Below are 27,280 nucleotides of genomic sequence, written 5' to 3' on the forward strand. Positions count from 1 at the left end.
GCAAGATGTCTTTTATTAAAGCAAAAGACTGAAATATAGAAAGGTGCAAGTTTTAAGGAACTTAGAGCAGTATTTACCTAGACTGGTGTGGAAACCAAACCCTGGCCACGGGTCTGTTAAGGACAGGAAACCCTCAAGGAAGGATACCCCTTAAAAGACAGCAGGTGCAGAATGGACACCCCGGACAGGACAGGATACCCTCGGATTAGGAATCAGGACAGGACCTCAGGACAGGACAGCAAACCCTCAGGACAGGACCGCTCAGGACAGGACCACACCCGCAGTTTGGAAGCAACGCCTGCGCTCCACCCTCTCTGCAGCTATCGATCAAGACCCCGATTGGGTCAACGAACTCCCAGCAAAGTGCTTCGCCAGCACTTTAAGGTTCAGTAAAACCTTAGTCTATGGTCAATTTCGGACAGAGTGCTCCGCAGCTCTCTGTATCTTCAGTCACCTATTGAGTACGATGGGTCAGTGACAGGTCAGCTAAACCAGACAAGTCGGACAATTCCCTAGGTGAACCCAGGGTAGATATACTCTTTGGGTCAGTGTACCACCCCCCAATGTTGCAAAGTGTCAGAATCCCTCAATTTGGATTGGTCCTAAGATAGGATTTGGGTAACACACCAATCAGAATACAAGATTTGTATGCCTACTTTACATATTTGGGTACCGCCTAGCAAGATTGGGGTTCCCATGAGAAACTGTGCAGTAATACGAGTGACAATTAACATTGTAACACATGAGGAGCAACAATTCTCTGTTCTCGTAGCGCAGAGGTGGCTTTCCCAGGCGCATCTTGACTGTGGCTGCCAGCTGGCTGAGTTCCACTGTCCAAAGTTGCCACCTTTCAGTATTCTCTGGGCATGCGCAGAAGAGACCGTCAATATGGCTCCCAATCAGTTTGGACCCCCATTCCCCGCGGTACATGAAAAGTAAGCGAGAACAAATTAATACATAGAAATAACGTTATGAAATCACATCACAGGGTTGTACTTTCAACTTATCATCATAACATATACTTATGCAGTCTAAATGTTAGCTACATAGAAACGATGACAAGAGCAGTGGCACGAGCAGTACCACATGATGGGCACAGCTATGTATTACGCATGCGCATAACTTTCCCTCCACTTCTGCAGACGCGTCAGGACACGTGAGTGTGGCTGACGCATGCGCAGTAACTAAAATACAAGCGGCGGCCATTTTACAGACACGGATTAAAGTAGTTAGGAATACACATAGGCAAGCTTCTTAACCCTTATTCAAACTTAATATAAACGTTAGTAAGACGTACACTTATTACCTTGTTACACATAAACGAGGTTCATGATTCGGCAAGGTCGCAAAATATGCGAAGCTTTGCTTCATCCCCCATTCTTGCCCAGGAAGGCTATCAGTATGCAGATGAATACAGACTAATGTCCTGTCACACACAGTCCTTCCTGTATTGTGGCTGTCTAGAGGTAATGCATAAAGTGTAGGTATCACCCAGCCCAGCCTGTATTCTAGACAGACTGTAAGGCACACAGAGCAGTAAGAGCAGAGAAATGTCCATTCTTTCAATAAATCATTCCAAGTGATTTCTCAGATCATTTGCAAAGAGGTTTACATTTTAATTATCTAATGATAGTACTTCACTTAACAACAAAAGATCATTTTCATAAAGCATAGTAACAGGAAATAATGTTTGAGTCAATGATAAAAGTGTTCTTGATGTTTTCCTCGATGTTTTGAGAGATGATGGCAGCCGACACCTGTTTCGTTACTTTACGATTTCCTGGACCGGACGGGAGACAGGAATGCTCGGCAGAAATACAGAAGATTAGGGGCGTATCATAGCCCTGGTGTTTCTTAAATCCTTGCTGCAGGACCGCCAGACTTTACGAAATGATTTATTGAAAGAATGACTTGCTTGTGCGCAGTTACAAGAATAGTGTTAACACTGTTTTGTTGACCATAAAAGACTAGAATATGCACATTTAGAGTTCGGATACACAGTGTTTTTTTTTGCACCGTGCCAAAGATATAAACCACGAAGAAGCTACTCCTTTCCAATCATAAATTACAGCTTAAAAGGCGTTTTGAGGAACCCCAATGCTAGCTTATGGAAGGAGTAGACCTCACAGCAGTGAAAAACAAATTTAGCTGCTTGTCACTGCCAGGACATGTGAAAACTTAAGAGCATTTTGTTCTTTTAACTACTATGTGGTGTATTTCTCATGAGAGTTTCACTGTTTGCAAACAGTGTGGTGTAGAGTGAACTCTCCCCATAGAGTAAACACTGTTTACCATACTTAGTTATCTACTGATATCAGCTTCATTTCTTAATGTAGGCTTTGATACAGATAAAAGATGTACGTAGTAATTTGCATTCACTATTTTGGCTTCTTCTTAACAGTTGTATACAGATTGAACACAGTACTCAATGAGAGTTTCCAAAATGTATGTGGTTGATTGTTAATGTGATCTATGCAACCTGTAAAGTATAGGCTATAGAGTCAACGTTGCACATGATGCTTATTTTCAACACCTAAGGGAGTTGTTTCTGTGTTGGTAGCAACGATGCCTGCCCTTCTCCTGAGCTATTGTGTACTTACTGTCAGACCTCTTATGCCATAGTAATTTATATGCGGGAAAACAAAGCTTGGGTGATGTCATCAGTGATGTCCCAAAACACAAAATCCCCATACAATTTCTATTGACATCTTTAGGAGGGGCTACAGCAAAAATTGCTCAACAGAATTACACCAAATTTGGAAGGTAGTTAGAACTTGGTACACAGATTGCGCTTTTTGTGATTAGGTGTAAATTCGTTTAGTATGTTTTTATTAGAAATTAAGGGTCAAAAGTCATTGTGTATCTGGACTGTTGGGTCTGTGAGAAGCTCGAGATACTCTTGCTGGAGCAACAATTTAAAAACAGAGCATTCCAATTGACCCAAAGAGCTTTAGTTCCTTTGGGCATATTTTATCTAGCGGCAGTCAGACTGATTGACTGCCAGCCACATCAGAAAAATGTTGCTTGCAACCATCACACGACTCAGGGACTTTGTATCCTGCTCTGCAGTAGTAAATTAAAAAATATATATATAAGGGGGCAAGGTAGGGATACCCTGCCCCCCTAGTCATCATTGGGAGGACCCAGAGGCACGCCAAAATCCTTAAAACCTCAGTAGTTTCTAATGCGATCTGGTAGGACTTCTTCAGGATCAACAAAAATTGGCAGCTGGGGCCTTAATCTTTAATCAAAGGCCACGGGAACCGAACCCTGAGGCGTCATTGTTTAAGGGGAGGGAGGGCACGCTGCTCCCCTCTCGAGCCATTAAAGGCCCTAGGAAGCCTACTGCCAGGGCCAAACTTTGTGTTTGAGATGTCATTCGGGATATCATAAATTATGTGATAGAACATGTCATGCTTGATATAATATGTAAGGTCAAAAGCAGTGCATGGCGGAGCTTTGCTAACTATAACTGGTGAATTCCTTTTTTTTTATTTTTAGTTCAAAACATCAATGTTGTCACTGACATATTCACCTAACTATAATGTACTTTAATCTTTGTTCTTTTCAGTGAATATATATATATATCTGTATATATATATATATTTAATCACCAAGTTGCTCCGTTACCAAAGGCACACCATTGAACAGCCGGTGCAAGTTCCAGGGACGGGCTTTCCCTGCTTTTCAATTTTTCACCAAAAAATTACTCGCACTCCACCAGGAATATAATTCTTAATGCAGGTTTATTTTGATGCCTTTACAGCAACAGCTTCACCAACGTGTTTCACAGCATCCGCTGCTTGATCACGGTTACAAACATTGGTCCCTTTTCTGTTTCTACTTATATACTAGTAATTCACATTAGCCTTGTTATGAGGCATTGTGGTACTTGTAGTTACTTATTTACATTTTTACCAATCAGATGACGTACTTTGCTTGCCTATATTTACACACAATTGTTCTGTTTTGCTTGCATTGAATCAGTATGCATGTGCGATAATTCGGGTATAATTCCAGTGAAACATATAATTATATTGAAAGCCCCATATTATGATGATATTATATATGTGAAACAATATAGTGAGGAGCAATTGTATACCCATCAGCAAATATTGGCATGTGAATGGAGCCTATATCTTCTGATATAAAATAAGGGCACTAAGTCCCTATACATAAAAACATATAGATGTCTACATCACCGCCAATCAGTGTTAAATAATAGACACTGAGTTGCAGAGAATATGGGGCATCAAAATAAACTTGCATTAAGAATTATATTCCTGGTGGAGTGCGAGTAATTTTTTGGTGAAAAAAAATAAATAAATATATATATATATATATATATATATATACATATATATATATATATATATATTACCTACTGGCGGTCGCCAGTAGGTATATATAGTTAGGATTTTTTCTCTATGGGATTTTTGAAAATTCTATGTCTAATAACGTTGGCGTTTGTGGACGGAATTGGCTGAAATTTTCAGGAAAATGGCACATTCTGTTTCTGAGCAGCCCTTGAAAATTTGGGGGGGGTTCGTCAAGGGGGGGCCGAGAAAAAAGGGGGGTCCCAAAACGTGTTTTTAACATTGAGTTTTCCATAGGGCGGTTGGCCTCACTTTTAGCCCGAACGGCTGAATGGATTTGCACGAAACTTGGCAAAATTGTAGGGACTGGTAGCCCGATGTGCCTTTTGTAGGTCTCAATATATGTGCTACAGTGGATTTTGAGAAATTAACATTTAAAAAAAGATATATATCTGTAACAGCGGACCGGGCAGCGCTCCAGGACGCGTACTTTTCGCGCAACGGAGCTTTGTGAAGCGAAGCTGATTGGTTCTCCGGCGTCTGTCAACATTCCAAACAGTCCGTAGCGGCCGCCATCTTGTCTCTCGGTAGGATCGAGAGACAAGAGGAGGCGAAAGCGAAGGGGCAAATGACCATAAGGGGGAATAGTAGATCCTCGCTGACCCCCTAGGTTTGATGTGGAGGTTTTAAAAGGGCCCCACGGGGCAAAAAAAAAAAATAATAATAATAATCGAACGGCTGAATGGATTTGCACGAAACTTGGTAAAATATTAGGGACTGGTAGCCCGATGTGCCTTTGCTAGGTCTCAATATATGTGCTCCAGTGGATTTTGAGAAATTAACGTTAAAAAAAAGATATATATCTGTAACAGCGCTCCGCTTCGCGTAACGGAGGTTTGCGAAGCTGATTGGTCATTCTGTCACTGGGCTATAGTTGGGCTACATCTGGCTGATATTTGGGCTACATTTGTTTTTTTTCGTCTCTGGCGGCCATCTTTGGGCCACATTGGGCTACATTGGGCTTCATTGGGCTTCATTGGGCTACATTGGGCTACATTTGGGCTCCAACATATATATAGGCCAATGTAGCCCAATATATATTTTTCAAAGTTAATTTTCGTAAAAACCACTGGAGCATATATCTTGAGACATAGCAAAGGCACATCGGGCTACCAGTCCCTACAATTTTGCCAAGTTTCGTGGAAATCCATTCAGCCGTTCGAGCTAAAAGTGAGTCCAACCGCCCTATGGAAATGAAGGAAATGAATGGGTAATTTGTAATTAGCAAATAGCTCATCGCAAACTAGGAATGGTAAAGAATCGCTATTTATTCCTTAAAGTTCGCTACTTAGGAAATGCAAAAAACTTTGATGATACATATGGCGGTTCATCTCTAACAAGATAAGAAGCATAGGGATAGATTTATGATGACTGGCGCATCACCAGGGATGTGTTAGTCATTCTGTGCCGCTGTTCCGTCACCTATGGTGTGCTGCATTTACAATGCGGCGCATCATGGGGCAAAAACAGCACAGATGCGTGATGTATCTGTGCCGTAAAGGTGGCGCATTGCTGGAGTTGTATCGCAAGTGTGATGAAGCTCCAGCAAGGGTCGGGGGTGCCCCTGTCGCAGGGTTTCTGTTCTCACACAGAACTGTGGACAGAGGATTGGAACCTCGGCGAATTAGGGTGTCCCAAAACTCACCTTAGTAATCAAAAACCCCTTAGCAAGCTAGGTACAGTGTCACATTGGATATAACAAACTCTCAATGTTTAGACAATCCAGAATATGAACTTATAGTACCTCAGGATACGTGGAACTCATGAACAGTCGGTCGTTATATATTTCTTAGAAACCAGAACATGGAGTTAAGAAGAACACATGTGTATTTGAAATGTTTATTTACTAATGCCGTCTTCTCAGGCGTAGTATCTTAGATAATACAAGTACACATATTATCAGTAGCAAAATTACCAGCATAGTTACTAGTACATAAAAAGCGAATGGTGACAGTATGTTAACATGCTGTAAATGAATAAGAGTTAGCAACACTTATAAGCAGCCACGGGCCGTGGAGGGAGTTACGGTGGGGCAGGGAGGCGGGGAGGGGCAGGGTGGAGAGGGCTCCACCCTGCTTCTCCCCCTCCCCGCCTCCCTGCCTCACCGTAACTCCCTCCACGGCCCGCGGCTGCTTATATCTCACCCTCCCTAATACTCATATTATATTATTTGCTAAAAGGTCTCTTGGTGTTGGTTTAGGGCGTGCCCATACTTTAGTGTCTTAGATTTGAAGGAATCACAGCAGCATACACCAGCTCTCTCTTCATGTGAACCGCATCAAGTGTTGTGTATGTGTGTTCGGCAAAGCAATATAAAACCCGCCTCATGCCCAGAATTGGCAGAAGTTGCACTTATGTTATGAGTATGAAGTCGTGGAGATCAGACCTCATAACAATTCTGTATCGTGTTGTTCTTGAAACTTTAGCACTCGCTGTACAGATATAGTTTAACAAGCAAAGCAGATAGTAGAGCAATAACATATTATTCTCATGTAAACCACGATGAACTACTAGGTTGAAAGCTAAAGCAACAACTAAGTGTCGTGTGCAGAAGTTGCAAAAAAGGAAAAATGGCGTTTAAACCGGTAATGAGCCCATGCTAACTTAACACGGTGTAAAGATATCCAGGACCTAGATGACACCTCCCCATGATCCGGAAACGAACTGAATAAGATAATAGAAGTGCCATCTCATGAGAGCAGATTGCAAGTTTATATGTGGACGGTCCGCAAGGTAAAGCATTAAAAACTAGGAAAATTTAATGCTAAAGAAAAATAAAACAGCCAAGTACTTTATCGAGTCTTAAGCCAATAGGCAAGGTAAATAATAAAAACTTGACAAATAAGTCAATGAATTGTCAATGAAATGCTAGTACTCAGCATATCAAACATGAAAAAGGTCTATGACATAACTGTGTATGCAAAATAAGCTGCAACAGCCTCCAATAGGAAGTCACCGTCTTCATCCGAAAACAGTTCAGCCATCCAATTTAAAAGCGGAAAAGAACATAGTGCTCTCCCAGCACCGGATCCTCTATCACCATCAGAGGACAGCTCGGTGGGTTTTCAAGAAAGCTCTGTTCCAAGAAAGACTGTGTTGCCGCCAGTAAATTCCAGGGACCAATTAGTCCATGCATCAATGCCACAGCCATAATCCTTTCGCCAGGACAAACCAACTCGTGAGTAATGATAGGAGTCATCAGCTGATTAAAGTCGACGTCAGGAGAAACCGGTCCGCAGAGACACAAATCAATGGTCCAATCGAAATCACAGGTCAGGCAGTGAAATACAGGCTGGACACAGGTGAAGTAGGAGAATCGAAAAGATAATCCATATGCCGTGCTTAATATCGCCAACGGCATTGTGCCATAATATTCTAGCATGCGATTGCGGAACAGTGTCAGCAGCTGCAGGGCGGGAGGTTGCATAGGAGGGACATCCATATTTAAAAATGTAAAAAAGCACAAGAGCGTCCGCTGGTAATGCAAGTAAAAATGGCAATCCACGAAGCAGAGTGGAAAAAATAGAATGAAAGAAAGCAGGGATGACTCCAAAGATTTTCTCAAATGAAGTCACGAGACCACTGGTAACAACTTTAAAAAAGTGCGCCAGGGCCTTTGTGGAGGATGCGTTAAAGATAGTCCGAACCATCTTGCTGAAATGGAAAGGCAAATCTGAATTGAAAAGGGTCTGCACCTCTGTACGGGTGTTCGCTATGTGAAGCACGAAAGTTTCACGGGCCGAACTCAAGGCCACCTCTCTCTGAGACAAAAGAGCTCTTATTCTTGCCATGCCGTTGAAATATGCTCCCAAGGTTGGTATTTGTGGCGAGATTGAAAACTCCCTATGTTCATGTGTGGGAGGAAATAGAACATTTCTGCAGCAAATAACCCGTTCACTTACTGTTACGATAAAAGGAATACTTTTAATTAACCCAGAACAATCTTCATTATTGAGCATCAAATAACTACCATTTTCCAACAACTTGAACGTGGGGATGATAGCAGGAACTGGCGTGCCTTGCAACACGCAAGCCATATTTGGTCGGTGTTTGTTGCATGAACCGTGTAACTGTATGTGCCTACACATTAGTGAATGATCTGGCGTCTCAGTGCATTCCTCTCCATTCAGATAAACTTCTTGATCATCTTTGAAACATCTGTATGTGTATGGAAGCGACCAGACCTCATGAAGAAAAGCACTACCTAAAGGTTCATAACGACCTATTGGTATATATTTCATACAATTTGAAAACTTATATAAAGCAAAAGGCAGCGTTATTAAACCGTGGATAAGGCACGTTGCCAAAAAACCCGCAATCCTCTGCTGATGATGTCACTGAGCATGTCATGAATGATGTAATATGTGACATCATCAGCAGTGGATTACGGGTAATAGTATCTCTAGTTTACTCCCCTATAGCTGTCTTTCTTTTAACATAAGTGTCTGTTTCCTTCCCTTATACTTACTGTTTTTGGTTCGCTTCCGGTTCGCGTACCGGCGAGCGAACTGGGAAGCGAACTAAGAGAAATAGAGGTTGGCACAGTTCCAAATATTGTACCAATTTTTTAATAACGGGGAGGTAGTTCTGAAAAGAACTTTTTTTTTATTGTTTTTGTTGTTTTATTTTTTTTTTATTATTTTTCGGAACATTTTTTTACTTTTTTTGAATTTTTCTGAACAGTTTTATATTTTTTTGGGTTTTTCTTGGAGGGGGCAATGAAAACGATTCATTGTAAAGGGCTCAACAGGAGCAACAAAACAAAAAAAAAGTATTTATTATTTTGGGCGTTTCGTACAAACTTGCATATGATAGTCAATAGCTCTGTTGATCAGAGTGATGCTTCTTTCTCCGTAGGAAATGAATCCATCGCAAAATACGCAGATGTGTTTTACTTCACCAAATCTCATTTGTATATTTGGCACCATCTCCCTGCCCTCTGGTCCCGTTACTTCCGGTACAACAGATCTTCTGGCCATAATAGGGAGATTATCTAGGTCGTTCCGAAACTGTGCAGCACTGTAGTTGTTAGGATGCCACCTAGTCATATGGCGATGCATTGTGTAGTTTCCGAAACTGTATTTTTTCTCGGTTCCTCTGGACAGTCTATCTTGACATATAAGGCAAGTTACGTATCTTGCATTTACTTTTTTCTGACCTTTGGGAATTTTAAAAAATTGCCAAATGAAGTTTTCTTTCCGGTGAGACGTCCTGGGCTCCTCAGGCAAAAACTGCCTCTCTTCGTGCTCGTCGTCCTGTTCCTCTTCTTCCTCTTCTTGTTGAATTATAACTTGAGCAGGTGGTCCACTCTTCCTTGGATGTGGTGGAGGTGGTGGGGAAGCACCAGCTGAAGCTACTAAAGAAGCCATTGCTCAGTGATCACAAAGGGTCTTTCTCTCACAATGATGAAAGTCAGAGTGAGGAAAGAAGGAGGGTTTTTCATCATTTGGGAAAAACAAGAGTTCTCAACCAATGAAAAGTGTTCATTTTAGATTATATGACCTAGTCTTACATCATTAGGAAACCAAAAGTGAAATGAACCAATGAAAAGTGTTATTACCAAGTCACATGACCTGCTGTGTTTACGTTAAGCGCTTTGCAGGGCTTCCCGGTTTGCTTCCAGAAACCTGCGCTTTGCGACTCGCTTCGCGTACCAGTTCGCTAACGTAGCACGTCATATGACGTATCACGCGACAACGTGAAACGTCATGCGGACGGGAGGCGTCACGATGTTGTTTTGTAACGCGGCAGTTGCGGTAAAGAAACGTTTACCGGCTCGCGGTCTATTTCGCGGCATCAAGGTCAGCTAACGGGAAGCTTCCCGATTCGCGAAGCGGGAACGAAGAAAAAAAAATATTTTAAAAAAAAATTATTCATAAACATATAAAATATATTTTTGGATTTAAAGAAGAATACATTTTACAGCTACAGATATTAGCTGTTAAAAAACCAATGAAATTCACTGAAAAAACCATAGGTTATAGACCATATATAGTTAGGAATTAGCATTTACAAAACCTTGAAAATTCACTGAAAAAACCATAGGTTATAGACCATATATAGTTAGGAATTAGCATTTACAAAACCTTATTTTACTCACACAAAACCATTGAAATTCCATATATAGTTAGTTGCACTAACTATATATCGTGCACCCGCAATCCACTGCTGATGATGTCACATATTACATCATTCATGACATGGTCAGTGACATCACTGATGACATCACTGATGACATCTCAAATGACATCACTGATGACATCACTGATGACATGTGATTTGACATCAATGACCACATCACTGATGATATCATTCATGTGACAATACAATGCATCTCCTCACATTTTAATATAACCTCTGTTTCACCCAGTGTTAAATACAGAGTATAATTTTTGAAACCATTGACACACCAATACTAGTTACTACATACGCACTCACTGATTCCTATGTCTACACACACATTCACTCATTCACCCATACAATCATTCATACATACAATCACTCATCTTTACAACACTATCATATGCACTCATACACCTATACAGACACTCACAGACTGCCACTCATCCATGGAGTTACTCACACACGTAGTCAGTCCTGTTAAAGAATCAATGACACTTCCATTTTCTTGTCTATACAGTTGAACATAGAGCACCTTACATTTTCAAACATATACTAACACATACTTACCTTCTTATAGAATCATTGATACAAGTACACATTGATCTGCACAGAGTCACACACCTCCCAGCCAGCCAGCCACACACACACTCAGTCTCCCATACAAATACTTGGACAATCAATCAGTAACCCATATAGTTAATCATATAGCTACTGATCAACACGTGCAGCAGTTTACAGAACAACAGACATAATGATGCTCAAATTAAGATAGTTTAGTCACTAACCCATGCACTCAGTGAGACACATTTAATCACTCACTCATACATTCAGTCATGCACCTACTAAATCCTTTGTCCAGACACTTATACTTCCACTCATTCTTCAATATGTAAGACACATTTTAACTTTACAGAAACACACAGTCACTGGATGATGTCATCAGTGATGTCATTTGAGATGTCATCAGTGATGTCATCAGTGATGTCATTTGAGATGTTATCAGTGATGTCATTTGAGATGTCGTCAGTGATGTCATCAGTGATGTCATTTGAGATGTCATCAGTGATGTCATCAGTGATGTCACTGACCATGTCATGAATGATGTAATATGTGACATCATCAGCAGTGGATTGCGGGTGCGCGATATATAGTTAGTGCAACTAACTATATATGGAATTTCAATGGTTTTGTGTGAGTAAAATAAGGTTTTGTAAATGCTAATTCCTAACTATATATGGTCTATAACCTATGGTTTTTTTAGTGAATATATATATATATATATATATATATATATATATATACACATACACACACACTTGTGCACACTTTCTCTGCAACTGCCCTTTGCAGCTGGCACCCGCAGTTCAGTTTTATCCATGGTCCTGTATAAGCATTCCTAAATATCACTCTAAGAAACGCCACTGTTCAAGAGCACTGCTGTCACATGTCCTCCTATACTGAGCATATGTTCTTCAAATGCTTTGTCTATCACTGACTTCAGTACCAATTTAGGTTAGTTTCATACTAACTTCCAGAAATGTGAGTCATATGATTTTTCTCAATAGATAAAAAGCAACATTGGGGAAATGTCACAAAATACAACCTTTTATCAAGCATTCAAAAATAGTTTATTGAATTAAAATGTCACAGAAGCAAAGATTAGCATTTTTTGGAAAAGAAAGGCAAAGAGGAAGAGATGAAAGCTCAAAGGAAGAACCTTGATACAGTGAATAGCCACACTTCCGAGCTGGTACCCCTGCCGAGCTGTCAATTTATGAGGTCTTCAGAAGTAGATTTACAACCAGTATGGCGTTTAACATGCTCTCAGTTGGCCTAAGTTTTAGAAGGCTGATAACCGATGATTCACTATTTATTGTCCAAACAAGAACACTCTTCCTTGGTCAATACCAAGCCAGGTGATGAACATCTTGGACGCCATCTCGTTTTCTTAGGTGTTCGCTCATTCATTTTGGATGTCTTCTGGTTTGCCTGTATGCACGGGGACTGCTGTTTGGCGCTCAGCGCATTTAATTGTCCAGAAGATTCTGCGGTTATGTTGGAAGAGTTGCAAACCCCCTGGAGAAGCAGAAGAGCAGCGGGGTAGAATTGTGGAATGGGTTCCTCCTCCCGGGTTGTGCATCATGTTGTAGGTTTACCGGTAGATCCATAAGGAGAGGCCCAGCTTCTGTCTATATTTTCTGTTCACTTTGTTTCTCCTCTTGTGAGACCACTCTGCCATCAATAACTTCCTGGACGATGGTCCTTACAACTCGGCTTCTAGCTGGCTCTTGGGCTGAAACAAAAAATGAAGCGGTGAACAATGGAATGCAGGTAGGATATCCTGAGAGAACAGATGATGTGTTTAATGACAGAGAAGGTCATGGGCATGTTGGATAAAGTTTGGTAGTCTGCGTTCACTTTATGAATCAGGAATTGGATGTTACCCTCTCCAATTAATTAATTATTTTTTTACCTAAATTAAACTCAGGTAAGTATATAGCTTTCTAAATCGGGCCCATTTTGGAGCATGTATTTTGTGAATGGTTCAACAATGCACATGTGCCTCATGTGAACATTCTAATGACAGGACTGCAATCTCCTTTTCCCATCTCTGTTATTTGAACCATTTATTCTAGACACACGCCCCTAACGTGACCATTCACAGATGTCTCCCATGTGAGCACTTTTAGAATAGTGCATGGCCCTTATGTGATCATGCACATATTGGCGTGGTCTCACCTTTGAGCATTCTAAACTTGTGCTTGTTCACTATTGCTGTTATTGTGCTGGTGCATTTCTCTTATACACGGTAGCGTCAGTGCCTCCTGTGAATGGTTCGTTGTATGTTTTCAACCCTTGTGTAAACCTGCTAACTTTAGTGCAGTGACCTGAGGTAAACATTCTTCTTAGTGAAAGTACATGCCTCTCGTGAACATTGAAAGTCGTATACATTTGCCTCGTGTGAACTTTGTAGCTGGTGCATGTACCTCATGTGGGCGCTAGTGCATGGGCTTCATTGGAACGTTTGCTGTGCTGAGGTGGCGCCCCGTCGGATCATTCTAATATTCTAATTATTCTAATATTCATTCTAATATTGTTACTAGCCACTCATTTGAACATGCTATCAGTGCATGTTCCTCATGCGAATAAGTTTACATTGATGCATGTGCCTCATGAGAATAGACTAGTTAGTGCAAGTGCCTCGTGAAGAGTCTGTGTGGTGCAAGCGCCTTGGGGGAATTTTCTAGATGGTTTTCTCCACTAACATATCCAGCGATAGTCAGCTATAAAATAAATGTGCTAAGCGCATTTAACGATAAATATCGCTATTTATTGTGGGGCATGCCCCAGAAATGAGATGGGCTTAACTTCACCTTTAAATCCCTCGTTGAATTGGACCTGCTTGAGCAAAGTCACCTCTGTTCTTAATAATCTACACAGAGAGGTTGAGCAGTGGAGGTTAGAATCTTTCAAAGGCCAGTACTCACCTTATCTGGTGGCATGACAGAAACTACTGTTACCACCGTGAACCGATATGTCTCATAGGAACCATTTGGTGCCTAAGCTTTATTATACGAGACAAGACTTCAAACAGACAAATGGGAGAAGGGCGCAAGAACCCGCCACTCTGATTTCCGAGCATTATAACAAAGCTAACAGAAAGAGGGACGCTTACCTTTTGATGACTGAGAGCTAGGACGCTTGGGCTTTTGGTCGACGACTTTGTAACTGAAAGGAAATGACATGCATATTACATACACATGACTAAGAATGTTGTATAACCATTCTATACGCAATGTTTGATGTCTGCTGACAATGAGGGTTTACCAAAGGGTTACCAATGTTACTTGTTTGGGTAATTTAGGGCTCCTCTCTTCACTGCAATGGTACCCAAGGTGAAGAACTTTGCCTGGAACCTAAATATTGCTAAAGTGTAGGTGTTCAGGATTTGCCATCGTCTTACCTGCCCTGACCCTCTAGCAGGCACCGGTAGGTCTCAATCTCTCTCTCCAGCCGGCTCTTGATGTCCAGGAGTTGCTCGTACTCTGCCATATTGTTCTCCATCTCTTCCTTGATTCCTTCAAGTTCCTCCTCTAGTTGACTGATCTTATCTTGAAGGTGTGCCAGTTGGGCGCAGTAGGTCCCTTCTGTTTCTGCCAAGCTGGTTTCAAGGGATTTTTTCTGTGTGTAAAAAAGACAAGATGTACACCTGAAAAAACGAGATGGAATGTGTTCTAGCTTTCAGTGGGCCAAGAGTGATTAAAAAATGGCTCTAGCCTAAATCCCTTCCCCCAAGTCCAGAATAATATTCTGCAGTCACGTACATTTAAGTGTGATACTTCACCAAGCCTAGTTTCTTTGCATTTCTATCAGAAAAACAGGCATTTGCACACTAAGCACATGCAGGAGTTGTTAGCAGTCTCAGAGCATTCTCTTTAATTCATGCCCAAGAGGGGCCCAGTATGCCTTTAAGGCTGCATGGGGGCATTATTAGAGGGGAGATGCTGGGACGACGACCACATGCTTCATGCTTTCTTTTCATTCCCATTGTGAATGCCGCCTTGGAATAGTCTCCATGCCAGTTCTTGGTACGCACGCAGTGCACTTCCTACTACCACTCCAAGCTGCTGATGCAGCTGTGTGTATGTTAAAGCCACCCCACTGCATTTGCAACTCTTCCCTGGTTTTCTCAGAGTCAGCTCCACTCTCTGTGCCTTAGCAAGGGCCCTCAACACTCCCACTGCCACCCCCCACACAGATGGTATTTGTATTAATCCGTGACATTTCTGAGCTTTGTAAATATATTAAGTAAAAATATATTGTAGTATTGCCCATGGTAATTTATAGATGAACTTTACTTCAATACACAAGTAATGTGGCAAAGATAACTTCCAAAGAATGCATTAGAAATCAAATTGCCTCTTGGCGCTGCTAAAGGGAAGACTCAATAGTCAGCTACTATGAGTAACATTCAGATTGAAGGGTCAACACATGATTCCAAAGTCACATTTATATTTCCTTCTTTCTGAGATTACCAAAATAAGATTTCAAGCCAATTCAGTTACAGAGTTCTGACTAATATCAATAAGTGCCGCTCCTCCAAGTTTCGCAAGTCCATGCCTGACTAGCTGCTCAAGTCCATATTTAGTCTTTGCATTCTAGTGCTTTTAGGTATATTTTATCTCAGTATAACACCAATACTAGAGTACTAGAAAACGAAGAAATAAACTGGACTGGGACAGATAGCCACGCATGGACCTAGGAACCTTGGTAGTTATATAAGCGTATTCACACTAAGGAGAGATACCTATGTGCTATGAAAGTGGTGGTTTCCGCATGGTTGTAGGTTCTTCATGACCTTCCCCAAGGAATGGGGGATCTAATATGTTTCAAAAGGTTTCTCACCAGCGAGGTCTATGTAGAAAGAAGCGGAGTAATTGAGACAACTTACCATTATGAGAGCTGCCTGTAGGTCAATTTCCAAGGCTTGTAGAGAGCGCTTCAAGTCATAGATCTCTCTCTTGCTCGTCTGTACCTCCTCAGCCCCGGCGGAGATCTCTTGTTTGAGGGCAGTGCTCTAAGAGACAGTATGGGAATGAGTAAAGTTCACATATTAAGACACTACAAAAAGTGATGGACTTCTTGAATTTGTCCCAGCCACAGGAAATTACTCGGGCATATTCCATTCCAGTCTTTTTAAATTGTACATGCAAATTCATATTTAAACCCCACTTCCTCCTATACTGATCTGTGGGGACTCATGTGTGGGCGGTAAGCCATAGTCAGTGGCATATTATGCAGGGTCTGGGATGAGACTGACTTCAGAACAGCCTTATGGGTATTTCAGGGGGCAATAGTTTGTTTGAAAATATGTAGGTTTTCCATAGTTCAGTCCTTCTTATCCCACAGCCCACAGGACATTCATTCCTTCCTCACCGCTTCCAGGAACTTTGCTTCGGCATCCCGGCGATTCTTTTCTGCCATCTCCTCGTACTGGCTTCGCATGTCCCCAAGGAGCTTCAGCAGGTTGATGCCTGGAACGGCATTCATCTCCACGCTGAGGTGCCCTTCTGTTCCCAGTAGTCCCTTCAGTTCCTGCAGGAAGAGAAGCAGTATGTCATGGGCATTATTCAGGGTAAAACATAGGCAAGCATAAAAGGGTACCTTTTTCTGCTCTTTTTATTGTTGCTTTTGTATAAGTCAATTCACCAAAATGCCAGAGCAGAGGCAGCATAAGTGACATCATGCATCATTTGATCCCCAGTACCATCTCAGGTTTGACCAGTAGGCCTGCCTTGGCCTCTCAAGCACTTTTGATTGGCTTGTGAGGTGGGAGACAAGGATCAATGATTGTACATTTTGGAAAAGGGGGTGGTGATGGACAGAGTTTCTGAATGATGCAGAATACTCTTACAAAGTCAAGAGATCATGGTTTTAATCCATCACCTGTTTTTTAGCTCACTGCACCAACCCAGCTCAGAACCTGGCTATATGCAAATTAGTCTGTTTCTGTCCCAGTGCATGATGGGAACAGGGCAAACCAAACTACCAAGCCAATTCTTACACTGGGAAGGAAACAAGCTTCCGGGGACCGGTTTCTGGCATCACAGCCTTCGTCGGCCCGGCTTGCTTGAATCCTGATGGTGCAATGAGCAAGGGACTCACGTCTGAGTATACCCTCCCACACATAGTGTGGATAAAATCGATTTTGGAAAAGGGGGTGGTGATGGACAGAGTTTCTGAATGATGCAGAATACTCTTACCAAGTCAAGAGATCATGGCTTTAATCCATCACCTGTTTTTTAGCTCACTGCACAATCCCAGCTCAGAACCTGGCTACATGCAAATTAGTCTGTTCTTGTCCCAGTGCATGATGGGAACAGGGCAAACCAAACTACCAAGCCAATTCTTACACTGGGAAGGAAACAAGCTTCCGGGGACCGGTTTCTTGCATCACAGCCTTCGTCGGCCCGGCTTGCTTGAATCCTGATGGTGCAATGAGCAAGGGACTCACGTCTGAGTATACCCTCCCACACATAGTGTGGATAAAATCGATTTTGGAAAAGGGGGTGGTGATGGACAGAGTTTCTGAATGATGCAGAATACTCTTACCAAGTCAAGAGATCATGGTTTTAATCCATCACCTGTTTTTTAGCTCACTGCACCATCCCAGCTCAGAACCTGGCTATATGCAAATTAGTCTGTTCCTGTCCCAGTGCATGATGGGAACAGGGCAAACCAAACTACCAAGCCAATTCTTACACTGGGAAGGAAACAAGCTTCCGGGGATCGGTTTCTGGCATTACAGCCTTCGTCGGCCCGGCTTGCTTGAATCCTGATGGTGCAATGAGCAAGGGACTCATGTCTGAGTATATAAACGGAATGCAGGAGATGTGGTCTATCACTAGGAGAGAGAGGTACTGTCTGGAAAACAGAGATATGGTATAGGAAGGAGATCTATCCTAACATGAGGAAGAATAGCTCAAAGAGATGTGTCCAGACAAAATTAAGCAGATGTGTCATAGGAGGAAAGGTTTAACAGGATAATGTGGAGAAGAAAATATCCTACTAGTAAGGCAACGTGGTCTACCAAGAAGAACACACTGTGGTATAGCAAAAAATGAAACTCTAGACCAGGTAAAATAAAGAGTTGTTGTCTCGTGTGAAAGATACATGGTCTAGCAGAAAAAAGGCAATGTGTATTACTCAAAAAATACATGGCAGGTGATGAGCTCAATTAGGAGGATACATAGCTGACAGAAAGAACGCATCGCCTAAGAAGAAGAAGGACATGTGCCCTAGCAAAAAGTAGTGGTTCAGTAATCATGGGCTCTTAGTTCAAATTAATGAGTTTCTCACTCCGTTGCTGAGCACTCCTATCTCACTTGCTTTTTTTACTCAAGTGCCCAAATCACTCAGTACTGAGAGTCCCCATTTTATTGACACCTGAATCATATATATGAATGTTTTCCACTGTAATGCATTTACACTTTCCTTTTTTGTCCATCTGATTTTTTCCCTGGCTTCCAAAAATGATTGAATTATTCGGGTCAATGATAGTCCACCCTCTAAAGATATCCTCTCTCCACGATCAACTAAAATTAAAACCCTTTAACCTGTCTAGGAATGCAAAAGGTTAAGAAACAACAGTGCTGCCAAGGCTAATTTTCTGGAGAGCACCACAAGATATGTTCTTCATAGAGCAAGACTAGGAGAAAACATGGAATGCTTTTCACTGCTTAGGTGTTTGTGATGTGCAATGCAAACCGTAGATGATAAGCTGCATGTCAGTGCAGTGGCCGTAAGTAACTTGTCTGACACAACTCTAAAAAAACTTTAATAAATCAGAAAGCGCATTTCAAAGGCGTGTAACACATCATAGGATTCCATCTATCTCAATACCATCACTTTCATGCCACATTGCTCTTACTTCTTCGTGGTTCCTCTTGAGGCAAGACAGCTCCTCAGACAGGTTCTCTACCTCTCCCTCAAGGTCACACTTGGCAATGGTCAACTCATCAAGCACCTTGCGCAGCCCGTTGGTGTCGGCCTCCACGCTCTGGCGCATGACCAGCTCATTCTCATACCTGGTAAAAAAAGTAACTAGACGTCAATCTCAGCAAAGGAAAACCTCATCTGAAACAGCAAGTTCTAACAACTGAGGTTCCAAGCACGTAAATTAAAGTTTGCAACAACACATTGCCAGACGCCCTGTGATACTTCAAATGTGCATCTAAGTCTGTATGCTTTTATAAAAGGTGTATAAGTACAATATTGTGGAAGACATCTATAACAAAGAAATGTCTTCATATATATATGACTATTGGTACAGTAAAAAGAAGGACAAGGTTAAGACCGATCTTATGGTTTTTGCATTTCTGATATATGTCTGTTGGCTAAGACAAGACCAAATAGGACTAGTATCATTCTAAATTCAATGAAACCATTAGCATTTCTTTCTAGCTAACACCTGGTGATATCTCCTAGGTGATGGAGTTTGCAGTAGGCGCTATGTTCCTTCCTTGAACTCCAAATGTGCATGGCAAAGTCTGAGCACTTAGTTATTCCAAAGGGTTAAGGGTCTGAATGCTACGCTACTCATCTGACATTAAAATGGACATCCTTAATGCAACAGAATCAATGTAACTGAGTTGTGATATTCTTTTAAATCTTAACCACGAGGAAACTCTTTCCCGTTCAGAAGACCTCTCTACAGTAAATAATTGCACACCACGGTAGGCAGTGCAATGCATTCCATCCACACTATCCACCTATGAGTCCTCGATATATATTTTCGAGTGATCGCAGTTATTGAGAATAATTTAAGCATGCCATCCATCTAGGTGAAGTTTAAGGGATTGAACCCTAATCTTGTGCTTATCTCTTGAGGAAGGATTATTTCACAATTGGAAAGACAGGTAAATGTAATTTAAATACTGTTTATTTAAAAGAAAATATATAGGTTAAAAGTAAACACAATTGCTCTATTTATTGTTTTGAAATGTATTTGAATGGGTATTAGGTGGTGATATAATGTAGAAGGTGGGTGAGGTGGAAAGTAGCCACTGAGATAAGAAGACGTGCACAAAGGGAATGACCTTTCTGGGGCAAAAGGGTGAGGTAAAGAGTGGAAAAAGAGAGGTCTCCATCCACTTGAATGTTTTAGAGTTACCAGATGTGAGTCCAGTGATTGGGCCTTGTCTGAAGAGCCAAATTCTTTGTGACGCACAAGGTCATGGTCAAGGTGGTGGAGGAGATGTCCCCTCCCACCCTCTTGGAATGTGGTCCATCAGTGAGGGTCTAAATCCGGCCCTAAGATTTCAAGATTTAAGAGGAATTAATGAGAGGAATCAGTGCTTCTTGGATACTTGTTTATCCTTTTATTGACAAGTGGTGGTCCTGGTGTGCCAAGCAAGGTTAGAAAGAGTCCATGTGGCAATGGTAATATCCTTATAAAGGGGCGAGCAAGTATTGCAACACCTAATTAAAGTGTTCCAGTGATCTAGTCTACTCTAGGCAAGGCTATGCGGATGAATTGGCGGTGAGGAAAGGAAGGTGAAGACAGTCAAGAGTATTTTAGCATTTGGATGACTGTCTCGTTGCTAAGGTATTGCCACTGATGGAGGAAATGGACAGACTTACTTAAGTTTGAAGTCTTCAGCAGCCAGTCTGGCATTGTCGATTTGCAGGACGATCCTAGCATTATCAGTAGATGTACAAATGATCTGGAAGACAATAAAAGTTTACATGGAAGACAATGGTGCAGTGTGTGGCGTGTCATTTCCAATAGGGCAAATATTCTGACCTTCAAAAACAAAAGTCAATAATCCTTCTAAAAAGAATTTTAGACATTTACACTTTTGATTAAGCATTTCTGTCGGTTCAATGAGTATTTGTGCAGACATCTGGTGCGTGCACATAGTATCCAGTTCCCGAGTTTCCTATTGTAATTAATATTCCAGACACCATCTTGCAATATCCATAGAAACACTCTGTGGCTTCATAACTCTAGAAAACCATCTTTCAGCTATTTTTGCAGCTTTATATTGCTCGAGGACGCAAGCTCGACCCGAATGTATGAGCACCAGTTACATTACACATGATCACATTCATTTTTTAGGCACAGGGAGATTAAATGATTTGCCCAGATATCATAGGATGTTGAGCCAATGCTGGGACTCGAACCTGGTTTCCATTTCCAAAGTCGGCCGCTCTGGTCGTAATGCGACATTGTCTCCCCTGATCCCTTTACATAATCAATATCATCGAAATGACCCTATTGAAGAAAACTAAGATTCCAATTTCAAGTGTGCATTGAATTAACATGTGCTAAAATAAAGCCCTAGACTGGAAACGTGGTACACCATGGAGTCAATTGGTAACCCACAAAACATGGCTGAACGGCCCAATGATCGAACAGCAACCCAGTCGAACGGATTTGCCTGTAATTTATCTCTGATAATCACGAAAGGTACTACAGATATTTACAACAGGGAAGTAGTCTTTCAAACAACATGGGAACTTTTAATAATCCGGTGTTTATTAGAGATTGGTCACAGTTTCATTCAAGGACGTTGTGGGGTCACAATTAAGGCGTGTTGGCAATTGACCGCAGTGACGAAATGCAGACAAAGAGAGCCTTTCTTTACACATCAAGAGAAGAAAGTGTCCTGTACTCTGTGTAAAGCCCTACTCGAAACTATGAGAGACGAAATCCTCAGCTGCAATCACTTAAAAAGTAACAATTCATTTCTGCATTACACACTGCAGCAATAACAAGGAATGATGTACTCCTGTACATCATTAGGCCAAGTTTGTAATGATTTATAATTTTCTTACCTTTTTTTGATACTCTGCAATTATGGTGTAGTATTTGCTGTAGTCATGAGCCACTGCTGGACGGTGGTGTGCATACCAATCCTTGATTTTGTTCTCAAGCTCCAAGTTGGCACATTCCAGTTGCTTGACTTTCTCCAGATAGCTAGCAAGGCGGTCATTGAGGTTTTGCATGGTCTGCTTCTCCCCAGCAGAGAGGAGGCCCTCGTTGCTGGGCTGGCTCCCAATAACTGCATTGTTAAAGACCTCTTGGAAACCTACGCTTCCTCCAACACTGCCTTGGAAGCCGCCAAAGCTGGCTCCACCACCAACCATTGACCCCCGGCTGGAACCAGCACTCTTATGGTAGTAAGACATGATGCTCCCGAAGAACTGCTACCCTGCAAAGAGGCACTGAGTAGGAGAGAGTGGAGGGTGCTGGTGCAATGGCTGGATTTTTTTGCCTATATATACAAACCTTAGTGGGTGTTTCATTTCTGTGAGTAAACTGCTAAATATGCGGTTTTGTTTCAAGGTCAGACTCTCCCTCTCATTACCATAGGTGTGATTAATTAATATTCAGGCCTTGTTGGGCATATCCATTCCTCATCAAATTATGAATCAAGATACAGCGGGCGGGGCAATGCTAAGCATTTACTTTAATTGTTTTATTTCTGTAATCTTATTTCATTAAAGCGCTGCCCTCTTTTCTTATCGATTCATTTGTATGCAAGGAGCAGTAATAGACAGTTTTCAGCTTTGAAGTGTACGCGGTGTGACACGTTCATTAAAAAGATGAACACACAGAGGATACGCCTAGAACATGTGTCCTAAACCGAGGTATCCCGAGGGACTGAAGGATTCTTGCAGCTTGAATGCAATGGCAATGACAATATAGTGCTCTACAGTAACTGAAAGCAGGACTGTGACACTTTTTAAGAGCAATTTATAAATAAATAGAAGAATTTGCAATTAGTTTGTACCACTCTTTTCCCTTTAAGAACCAGCTAACAATGGCCTCTCAAAAAATCACGGGACCTCATTTATGAGAAATGACGCATCGCTGCGTGAAAGCAGCGATGCGTCACTTCTCAGTGCGCACTCCTTGCGACATTCCTGATGTGCCATATTTAATGTATGACGTATCATGTTGCAAGGAGTTACAGATACGTCAGTATTTCTGACGTATCTGTAAGCGCAAAATTGACGCATTGCTGGAGTGTGTCACAAAAGTGACGCAACTCCAGCAATGCGTCCTTTCACATGGGGCAAGCCCCATGTGAAAGGGCCTGCGTCAGTCTTATGCCTGCTGTGAGGCAGGTGCAAGATTTTGACGCAACGGCATCCTAAAAGTGACGCAGTGAAATCTCATAGATTTCACTGCGTCACTTCTACGACCCTTCCTTGCGTCAATACGCCCCCCTTGCATACATTATACCTGGCGCAGGTATAATGTGGCGCAGGGGTTTACAAAGTGACACATCTACCTAGATGCGTCACTTTGTAAATATGGCGCAACAAGGCGCATTTTTTATGCCACTGGTGCGTCACAAAAAGTGACGCACCGGCGGCGTAAAAGTGACGCATGGCCTCATAAATGAGGCCCACGGATTATAAATGGGACAATGTTTTGTCTGAAGGTTTGAGATGTCTAGTGCTCAGCAGCCAAGTTGCTGTGTATGAAGTCAGGCGATTTTTCACACAAGTAATAGGGTGAGCACACAGGATGCCTGAGTCTCGGTCAATCACTTTCTTTCGATGCCTTTCAAGTTGTAAAAAAAATAGTAACGTAAAAATAAAATTACTGCCCCAATTACATGTTAACCACATCATATAGGTCCATTTTCCAAATGGTTTTGGGTGGAAACTGGATTTTCTGTCCAGTCGTTTTTATACAGGATTTTGTAATACCGCACACCATAATAACTCGTGTGGTATTCCTACAGTTGATCATGGGGACAATTCTATCTGGTCAAACTTAATATTCCTCAACTCTGGAATATCATGCGGAAATCGGCAGAGTAACATCGATTTCTGAATTCAATTACCTATTTCAGAAGGGACCTTTTGTGCATCATTTGTGGCCCTAGTATAATGCTGCATTCAAGAATTACTCATATCTGTTCTATCAGTATTACCAGGTACATTACTACCACACCAAATAAGGCTGCCAACGAGTCTTGAAAATACGAGCTAATGACTTTGCTAATTTACGGCCAGCGTGTATCTGCCTGTATGCCTGACTGACCCTAACATGGCGGCTGATCGTGATCCCTAGAAGTGCGGCCCTATGCGGAAAGCCAGTCACTTCAGCTAAAACTAAAGATCACTGTGATCTGCTTTTAAATAGGCTAAATTGGATCTGATTTTTAACTGCTAACCACTGATTTTGGACAATGTATACCTGCCTGCCTGACCCTAACATGGTGGCCAATTGAGGGAGAAACGGCGACCACAGCTCCGTTCACAGTCGGCTCGAGATACGCACGTCTACCATGGGATGGAGCCCAGCATAACCTCGGGATCGGCCTGGGGATCCAGTGTGCTGCTTCCCCCACCACCATCCGGCTGTGTCTACCCCTAGGGCCATCTCCAACTTTGGGATCCCTCCAGACCCAAGACCACCACTCTTGAGTGCAACACCACCTGAACACCTGCCTGAACAATGGCAAACATTTCCTGCTCTATAAATATGTAATATAGATTTGTCCATGCCTAATCGCTGATAAATGTAATCCTGAGTGAATTTGTAATTTGCATATATATAACCCAAACCACTAGTATATGTAGTAGACCTTTGTACTAACTACCATTCCTATGTGATTTTAGAGTTTATCTGTTTGTGAACTTTGCCCAGGTATGGGTGCGCGGGAGCAAAGACGGCTTGTCCGAATCTTTACTCTGCTCCCTCGTTTCCCCCTTGACGATCCCCAAATGTTTCTTCCTTTTTCTGATTTGAAATCTACTATTTGTATATAGATGTATATAGAGATAACTCTAATCACTTGTACCTACAGTAGACCTTTGTACTCTCTACCATTCCTATGTGACTCTTAGAGTTTATCCATTTATATCTCTACATTGAGTGGCTTTACTACTTGTACATTTGCAATTTTTTTCTGTGTCTCTCCCTTGTGAGACTTTACAACTTGTACATTTGCAATTTCTTCTGTTTGTGTTGTTCATGTAACGCATGTAATCCTAAGTCCTTATGTATCGCAACTGATTCTTATATAAAGCCCTCTGACACCTTCGGGTAATGTTCACGCTATATAAAATCGCAATAAATAAATGAAGAGGCCTTAACCTGAATAGCCCTCGTGTGTATACTCTTTTCCTGAAGTGGAGCAGAGGTTTCTATATTTTATATATATATATTCGTACAACGCGTTTCTGGGAGCAAAAAGGACTTGCAGCTCAGAACTAATTTTAGAAGTAGTAGTTATTACCGTTGCTGGGAAACAGTGGTCATGTGACCAAGACCGATGTAGGTCGAAACGCGTGATTTTTCACCTGTGCTGAATGATAAAAAATCATGGATTAAAGCTCTTTTGGTGTGGCTGGTTTTCCATCTCTTCACTGGGAGGAATCGACTCGTACATATATATATATATATGTATGTGTACAGTCGCCAGTATGTAAAGTTTGGATGTAGTTTCCATAGAAGTAGCGTTTTTTCATTTGCCAATAACTTCCAATCTCGTGCTGACTCCCAGAAAAAACATGGTAAAAATACCCAGACCCCATAGGCCTCTTGAGAAGGGACACCGCAAGACCAAAAAAGGATTTATTTTAATTTAAAAAAATACATTTGCGGATCCCGCCAAAAAAAAAAAAAAAATTGTGGGCTCCCGCGCTTCGTTAGTAATCGTCCTCCGGATGGGCCAGGTCCAGGGGGCATTTTGATAATGAGGGAGGGTGTGCATGGGCCACCCGTTCTGGGGCTTATTAATGCCACAGGTACCACCACCTCCTCCGGGCTTATTTTTTTTTTTTAAAAACCTTTATTGCACTTGATCCTTTTACACAGCCATTGGCCTACAACCCAGGGGGCCGGCCGCCACATTATTAAAACAAGTATTGATCAATAGGATAATACCGCCCACCAGCCGCCATGCTCGGTGTTTGGCTAATTCACAGCATAATGAAGGTGCATCATTCGCAGCAGCATGCTGATCTATATAGGTTTGGTTTTCAGTTTTATAGCATTAAACAACATAACAATGAATAAACCACATTTAGGTCCTCAGTATAATAAGTAATTAGCACTAACTGTGCCTGGTAGTGCTCCCGCTAAGGAAAGCAGTGCGAACACTCCTAGTAGCGGCCGAGGCCGTGCTGCCTGTGAATGAGTGCGGTCATGTGTGTCTGGTCTTACTGGGGCTTTACACTTTGGGACCCACTCGTTTCCACCCTCCGATTCTCAATCCCTCCCTATCCGTGGCATGTCCCTCCCCGTCTCTACTTCTAGGTTCCTTTAGTCGTCTTCCCCTTCATCATCTGATGTTAGTGTGTCTTCCTCCGGTAAGGGTTCACAAATCTCCCCCCTGTATACATTCCACGGGGTCCATATCTTGTTCCATTTCCTTGGACAAGCCCGGCCTGCATACACAGCCCTTTCTGTTATCATCAGCCTGTCCATATTCATACACCATTGCGTTTTCGTTGGCACCTCTACCGCCCCCCATTTTTGCGCTATGTCCCTCTTTGCGATTATTATGCCTAAGGTAACCCACTGCTGTCCATTCCTGGACAAATCGTTGGGTCCCCATACATTTAGTAAGCTTTGTCGCGGCTCCGGGACTAAGGAGGTCTCTACCGTCTGCGATATTGTGCTCATTATCCGCCTCCAGTACTCCTGAATGCGTGGGCATTCCCATATCGTGTGGAAGAACGTGCCCTCCTCACCACATCCACGAAGACAGTATGGGTGTTGTGCACGGTGTATGAGGTGTAGTGTTGTTCTTGTATAGTACACCCCGTGTAGAATTTTTAATTGTACAAGTCGGAATTTAGCCGAGATGCCGACTTCTTTGGGCGATGCCAGTGCTGCAGTCCATTCATTCTCGTCCATAGCTTCTACGTCTCGCTCCCATTTGTCCTTCAGTTTAAGCATGGGGTCCGGCAAGTTATTAATTAACTTACGGTATACTAGGGAGGTTGCCCGTTCCGGCATGAAGTCCGTAAGAAGGCAATCTTCAAGCGGAGAGGCCTCTGGGACTTCTGTCTCGGGGGAATGGCCGTGAGTAATGCGTGCCGAATCTGAACATATCGGAACAATTCCCGAGTTCCCAGTTCGTATTGCTCCCTCAGCTGATCGAAGGGGACCACCGTGCCTCTTTCCCATAAATCTCCCACCGTGGTAATCCCCATGGTATCCCAATGGGAGAAGCCCTTGCTATGTCTCAGGTTTCCCAGAGCTCGAGAGACCCACAGCGAAGTGAGTTTGGTTATTCTTCCTTTCC

General features: G+C 42.2%; 1 protein-coding gene across 1 annotated transcript; it reads right to left on the minus strand.

Moving 5' to 3' along the window:
* Positions 1-12,103: 12,103 nt before the first annotated feature.
* Positions 12,104-22,259, minus strand: LOC144756022 (keratin, type I cytoskeletal 12-like). The gene is made up of 8 exons (XM_078645495.1): positions 21,840-22,259; positions 20,643-20,725; positions 18,931-19,087; positions 16,437-16,595; positions 15,952-16,077; positions 14,464-14,681; positions 14,176-14,228; positions 12,104-12,792 (listed from the first exon to the last, which is right to left on the minus strand). The coding sequence occupies exons 1-8, from the start codon at positions 22,191-22,193 to the stop codon at positions 12,689-12,691; spliced, it is 1,254 nt and encodes a 417-aa protein (XP_078501621.1). The 5' UTR covers positions 22,194-22,259; the 3' UTR covers positions 12,104-12,688.
* Positions 22,260-27,280: the final 5,021 nt, after the last annotated feature.

The sequence above is a fragment of the Lissotriton helveticus genome, chromosome 5_1 (genome assembly GCF_964261635.1).
Source record: "Lissotriton helveticus chromosome 5_1, aLisHel1.1, whole genome shotgun sequence".
In the NCBI taxonomy this organism is placed as follows: Eukaryota; Metazoa; Chordata; class Amphibia; order Caudata; family Salamandridae; genus Lissotriton; species Lissotriton helveticus.

Coding starts and splice junctions, on each gene's coding strand:
- LOC144756022 (XM_078645495.1), bottom strand. CDS start 22,193: ATGTCTTACTACCATAAGAGTGCTGGTTCCAGCCGGGGGTCAATGGTT. Junction 16,078..16,436: donor AAGCAAAGTTCCTGGAAGCG/GTGAGGAAGGAA, acceptor ACTGTCTCTTAG/AGCACTGCCCTCAAACAAGA. Junction 12,793..14,175: donor TAGCTCTCAGTCATCAAAAG/GTAAGCGTCCCT, acceptor TTTTTGTTTCAG/CCCAAGAGCCAGCTAGAAGC.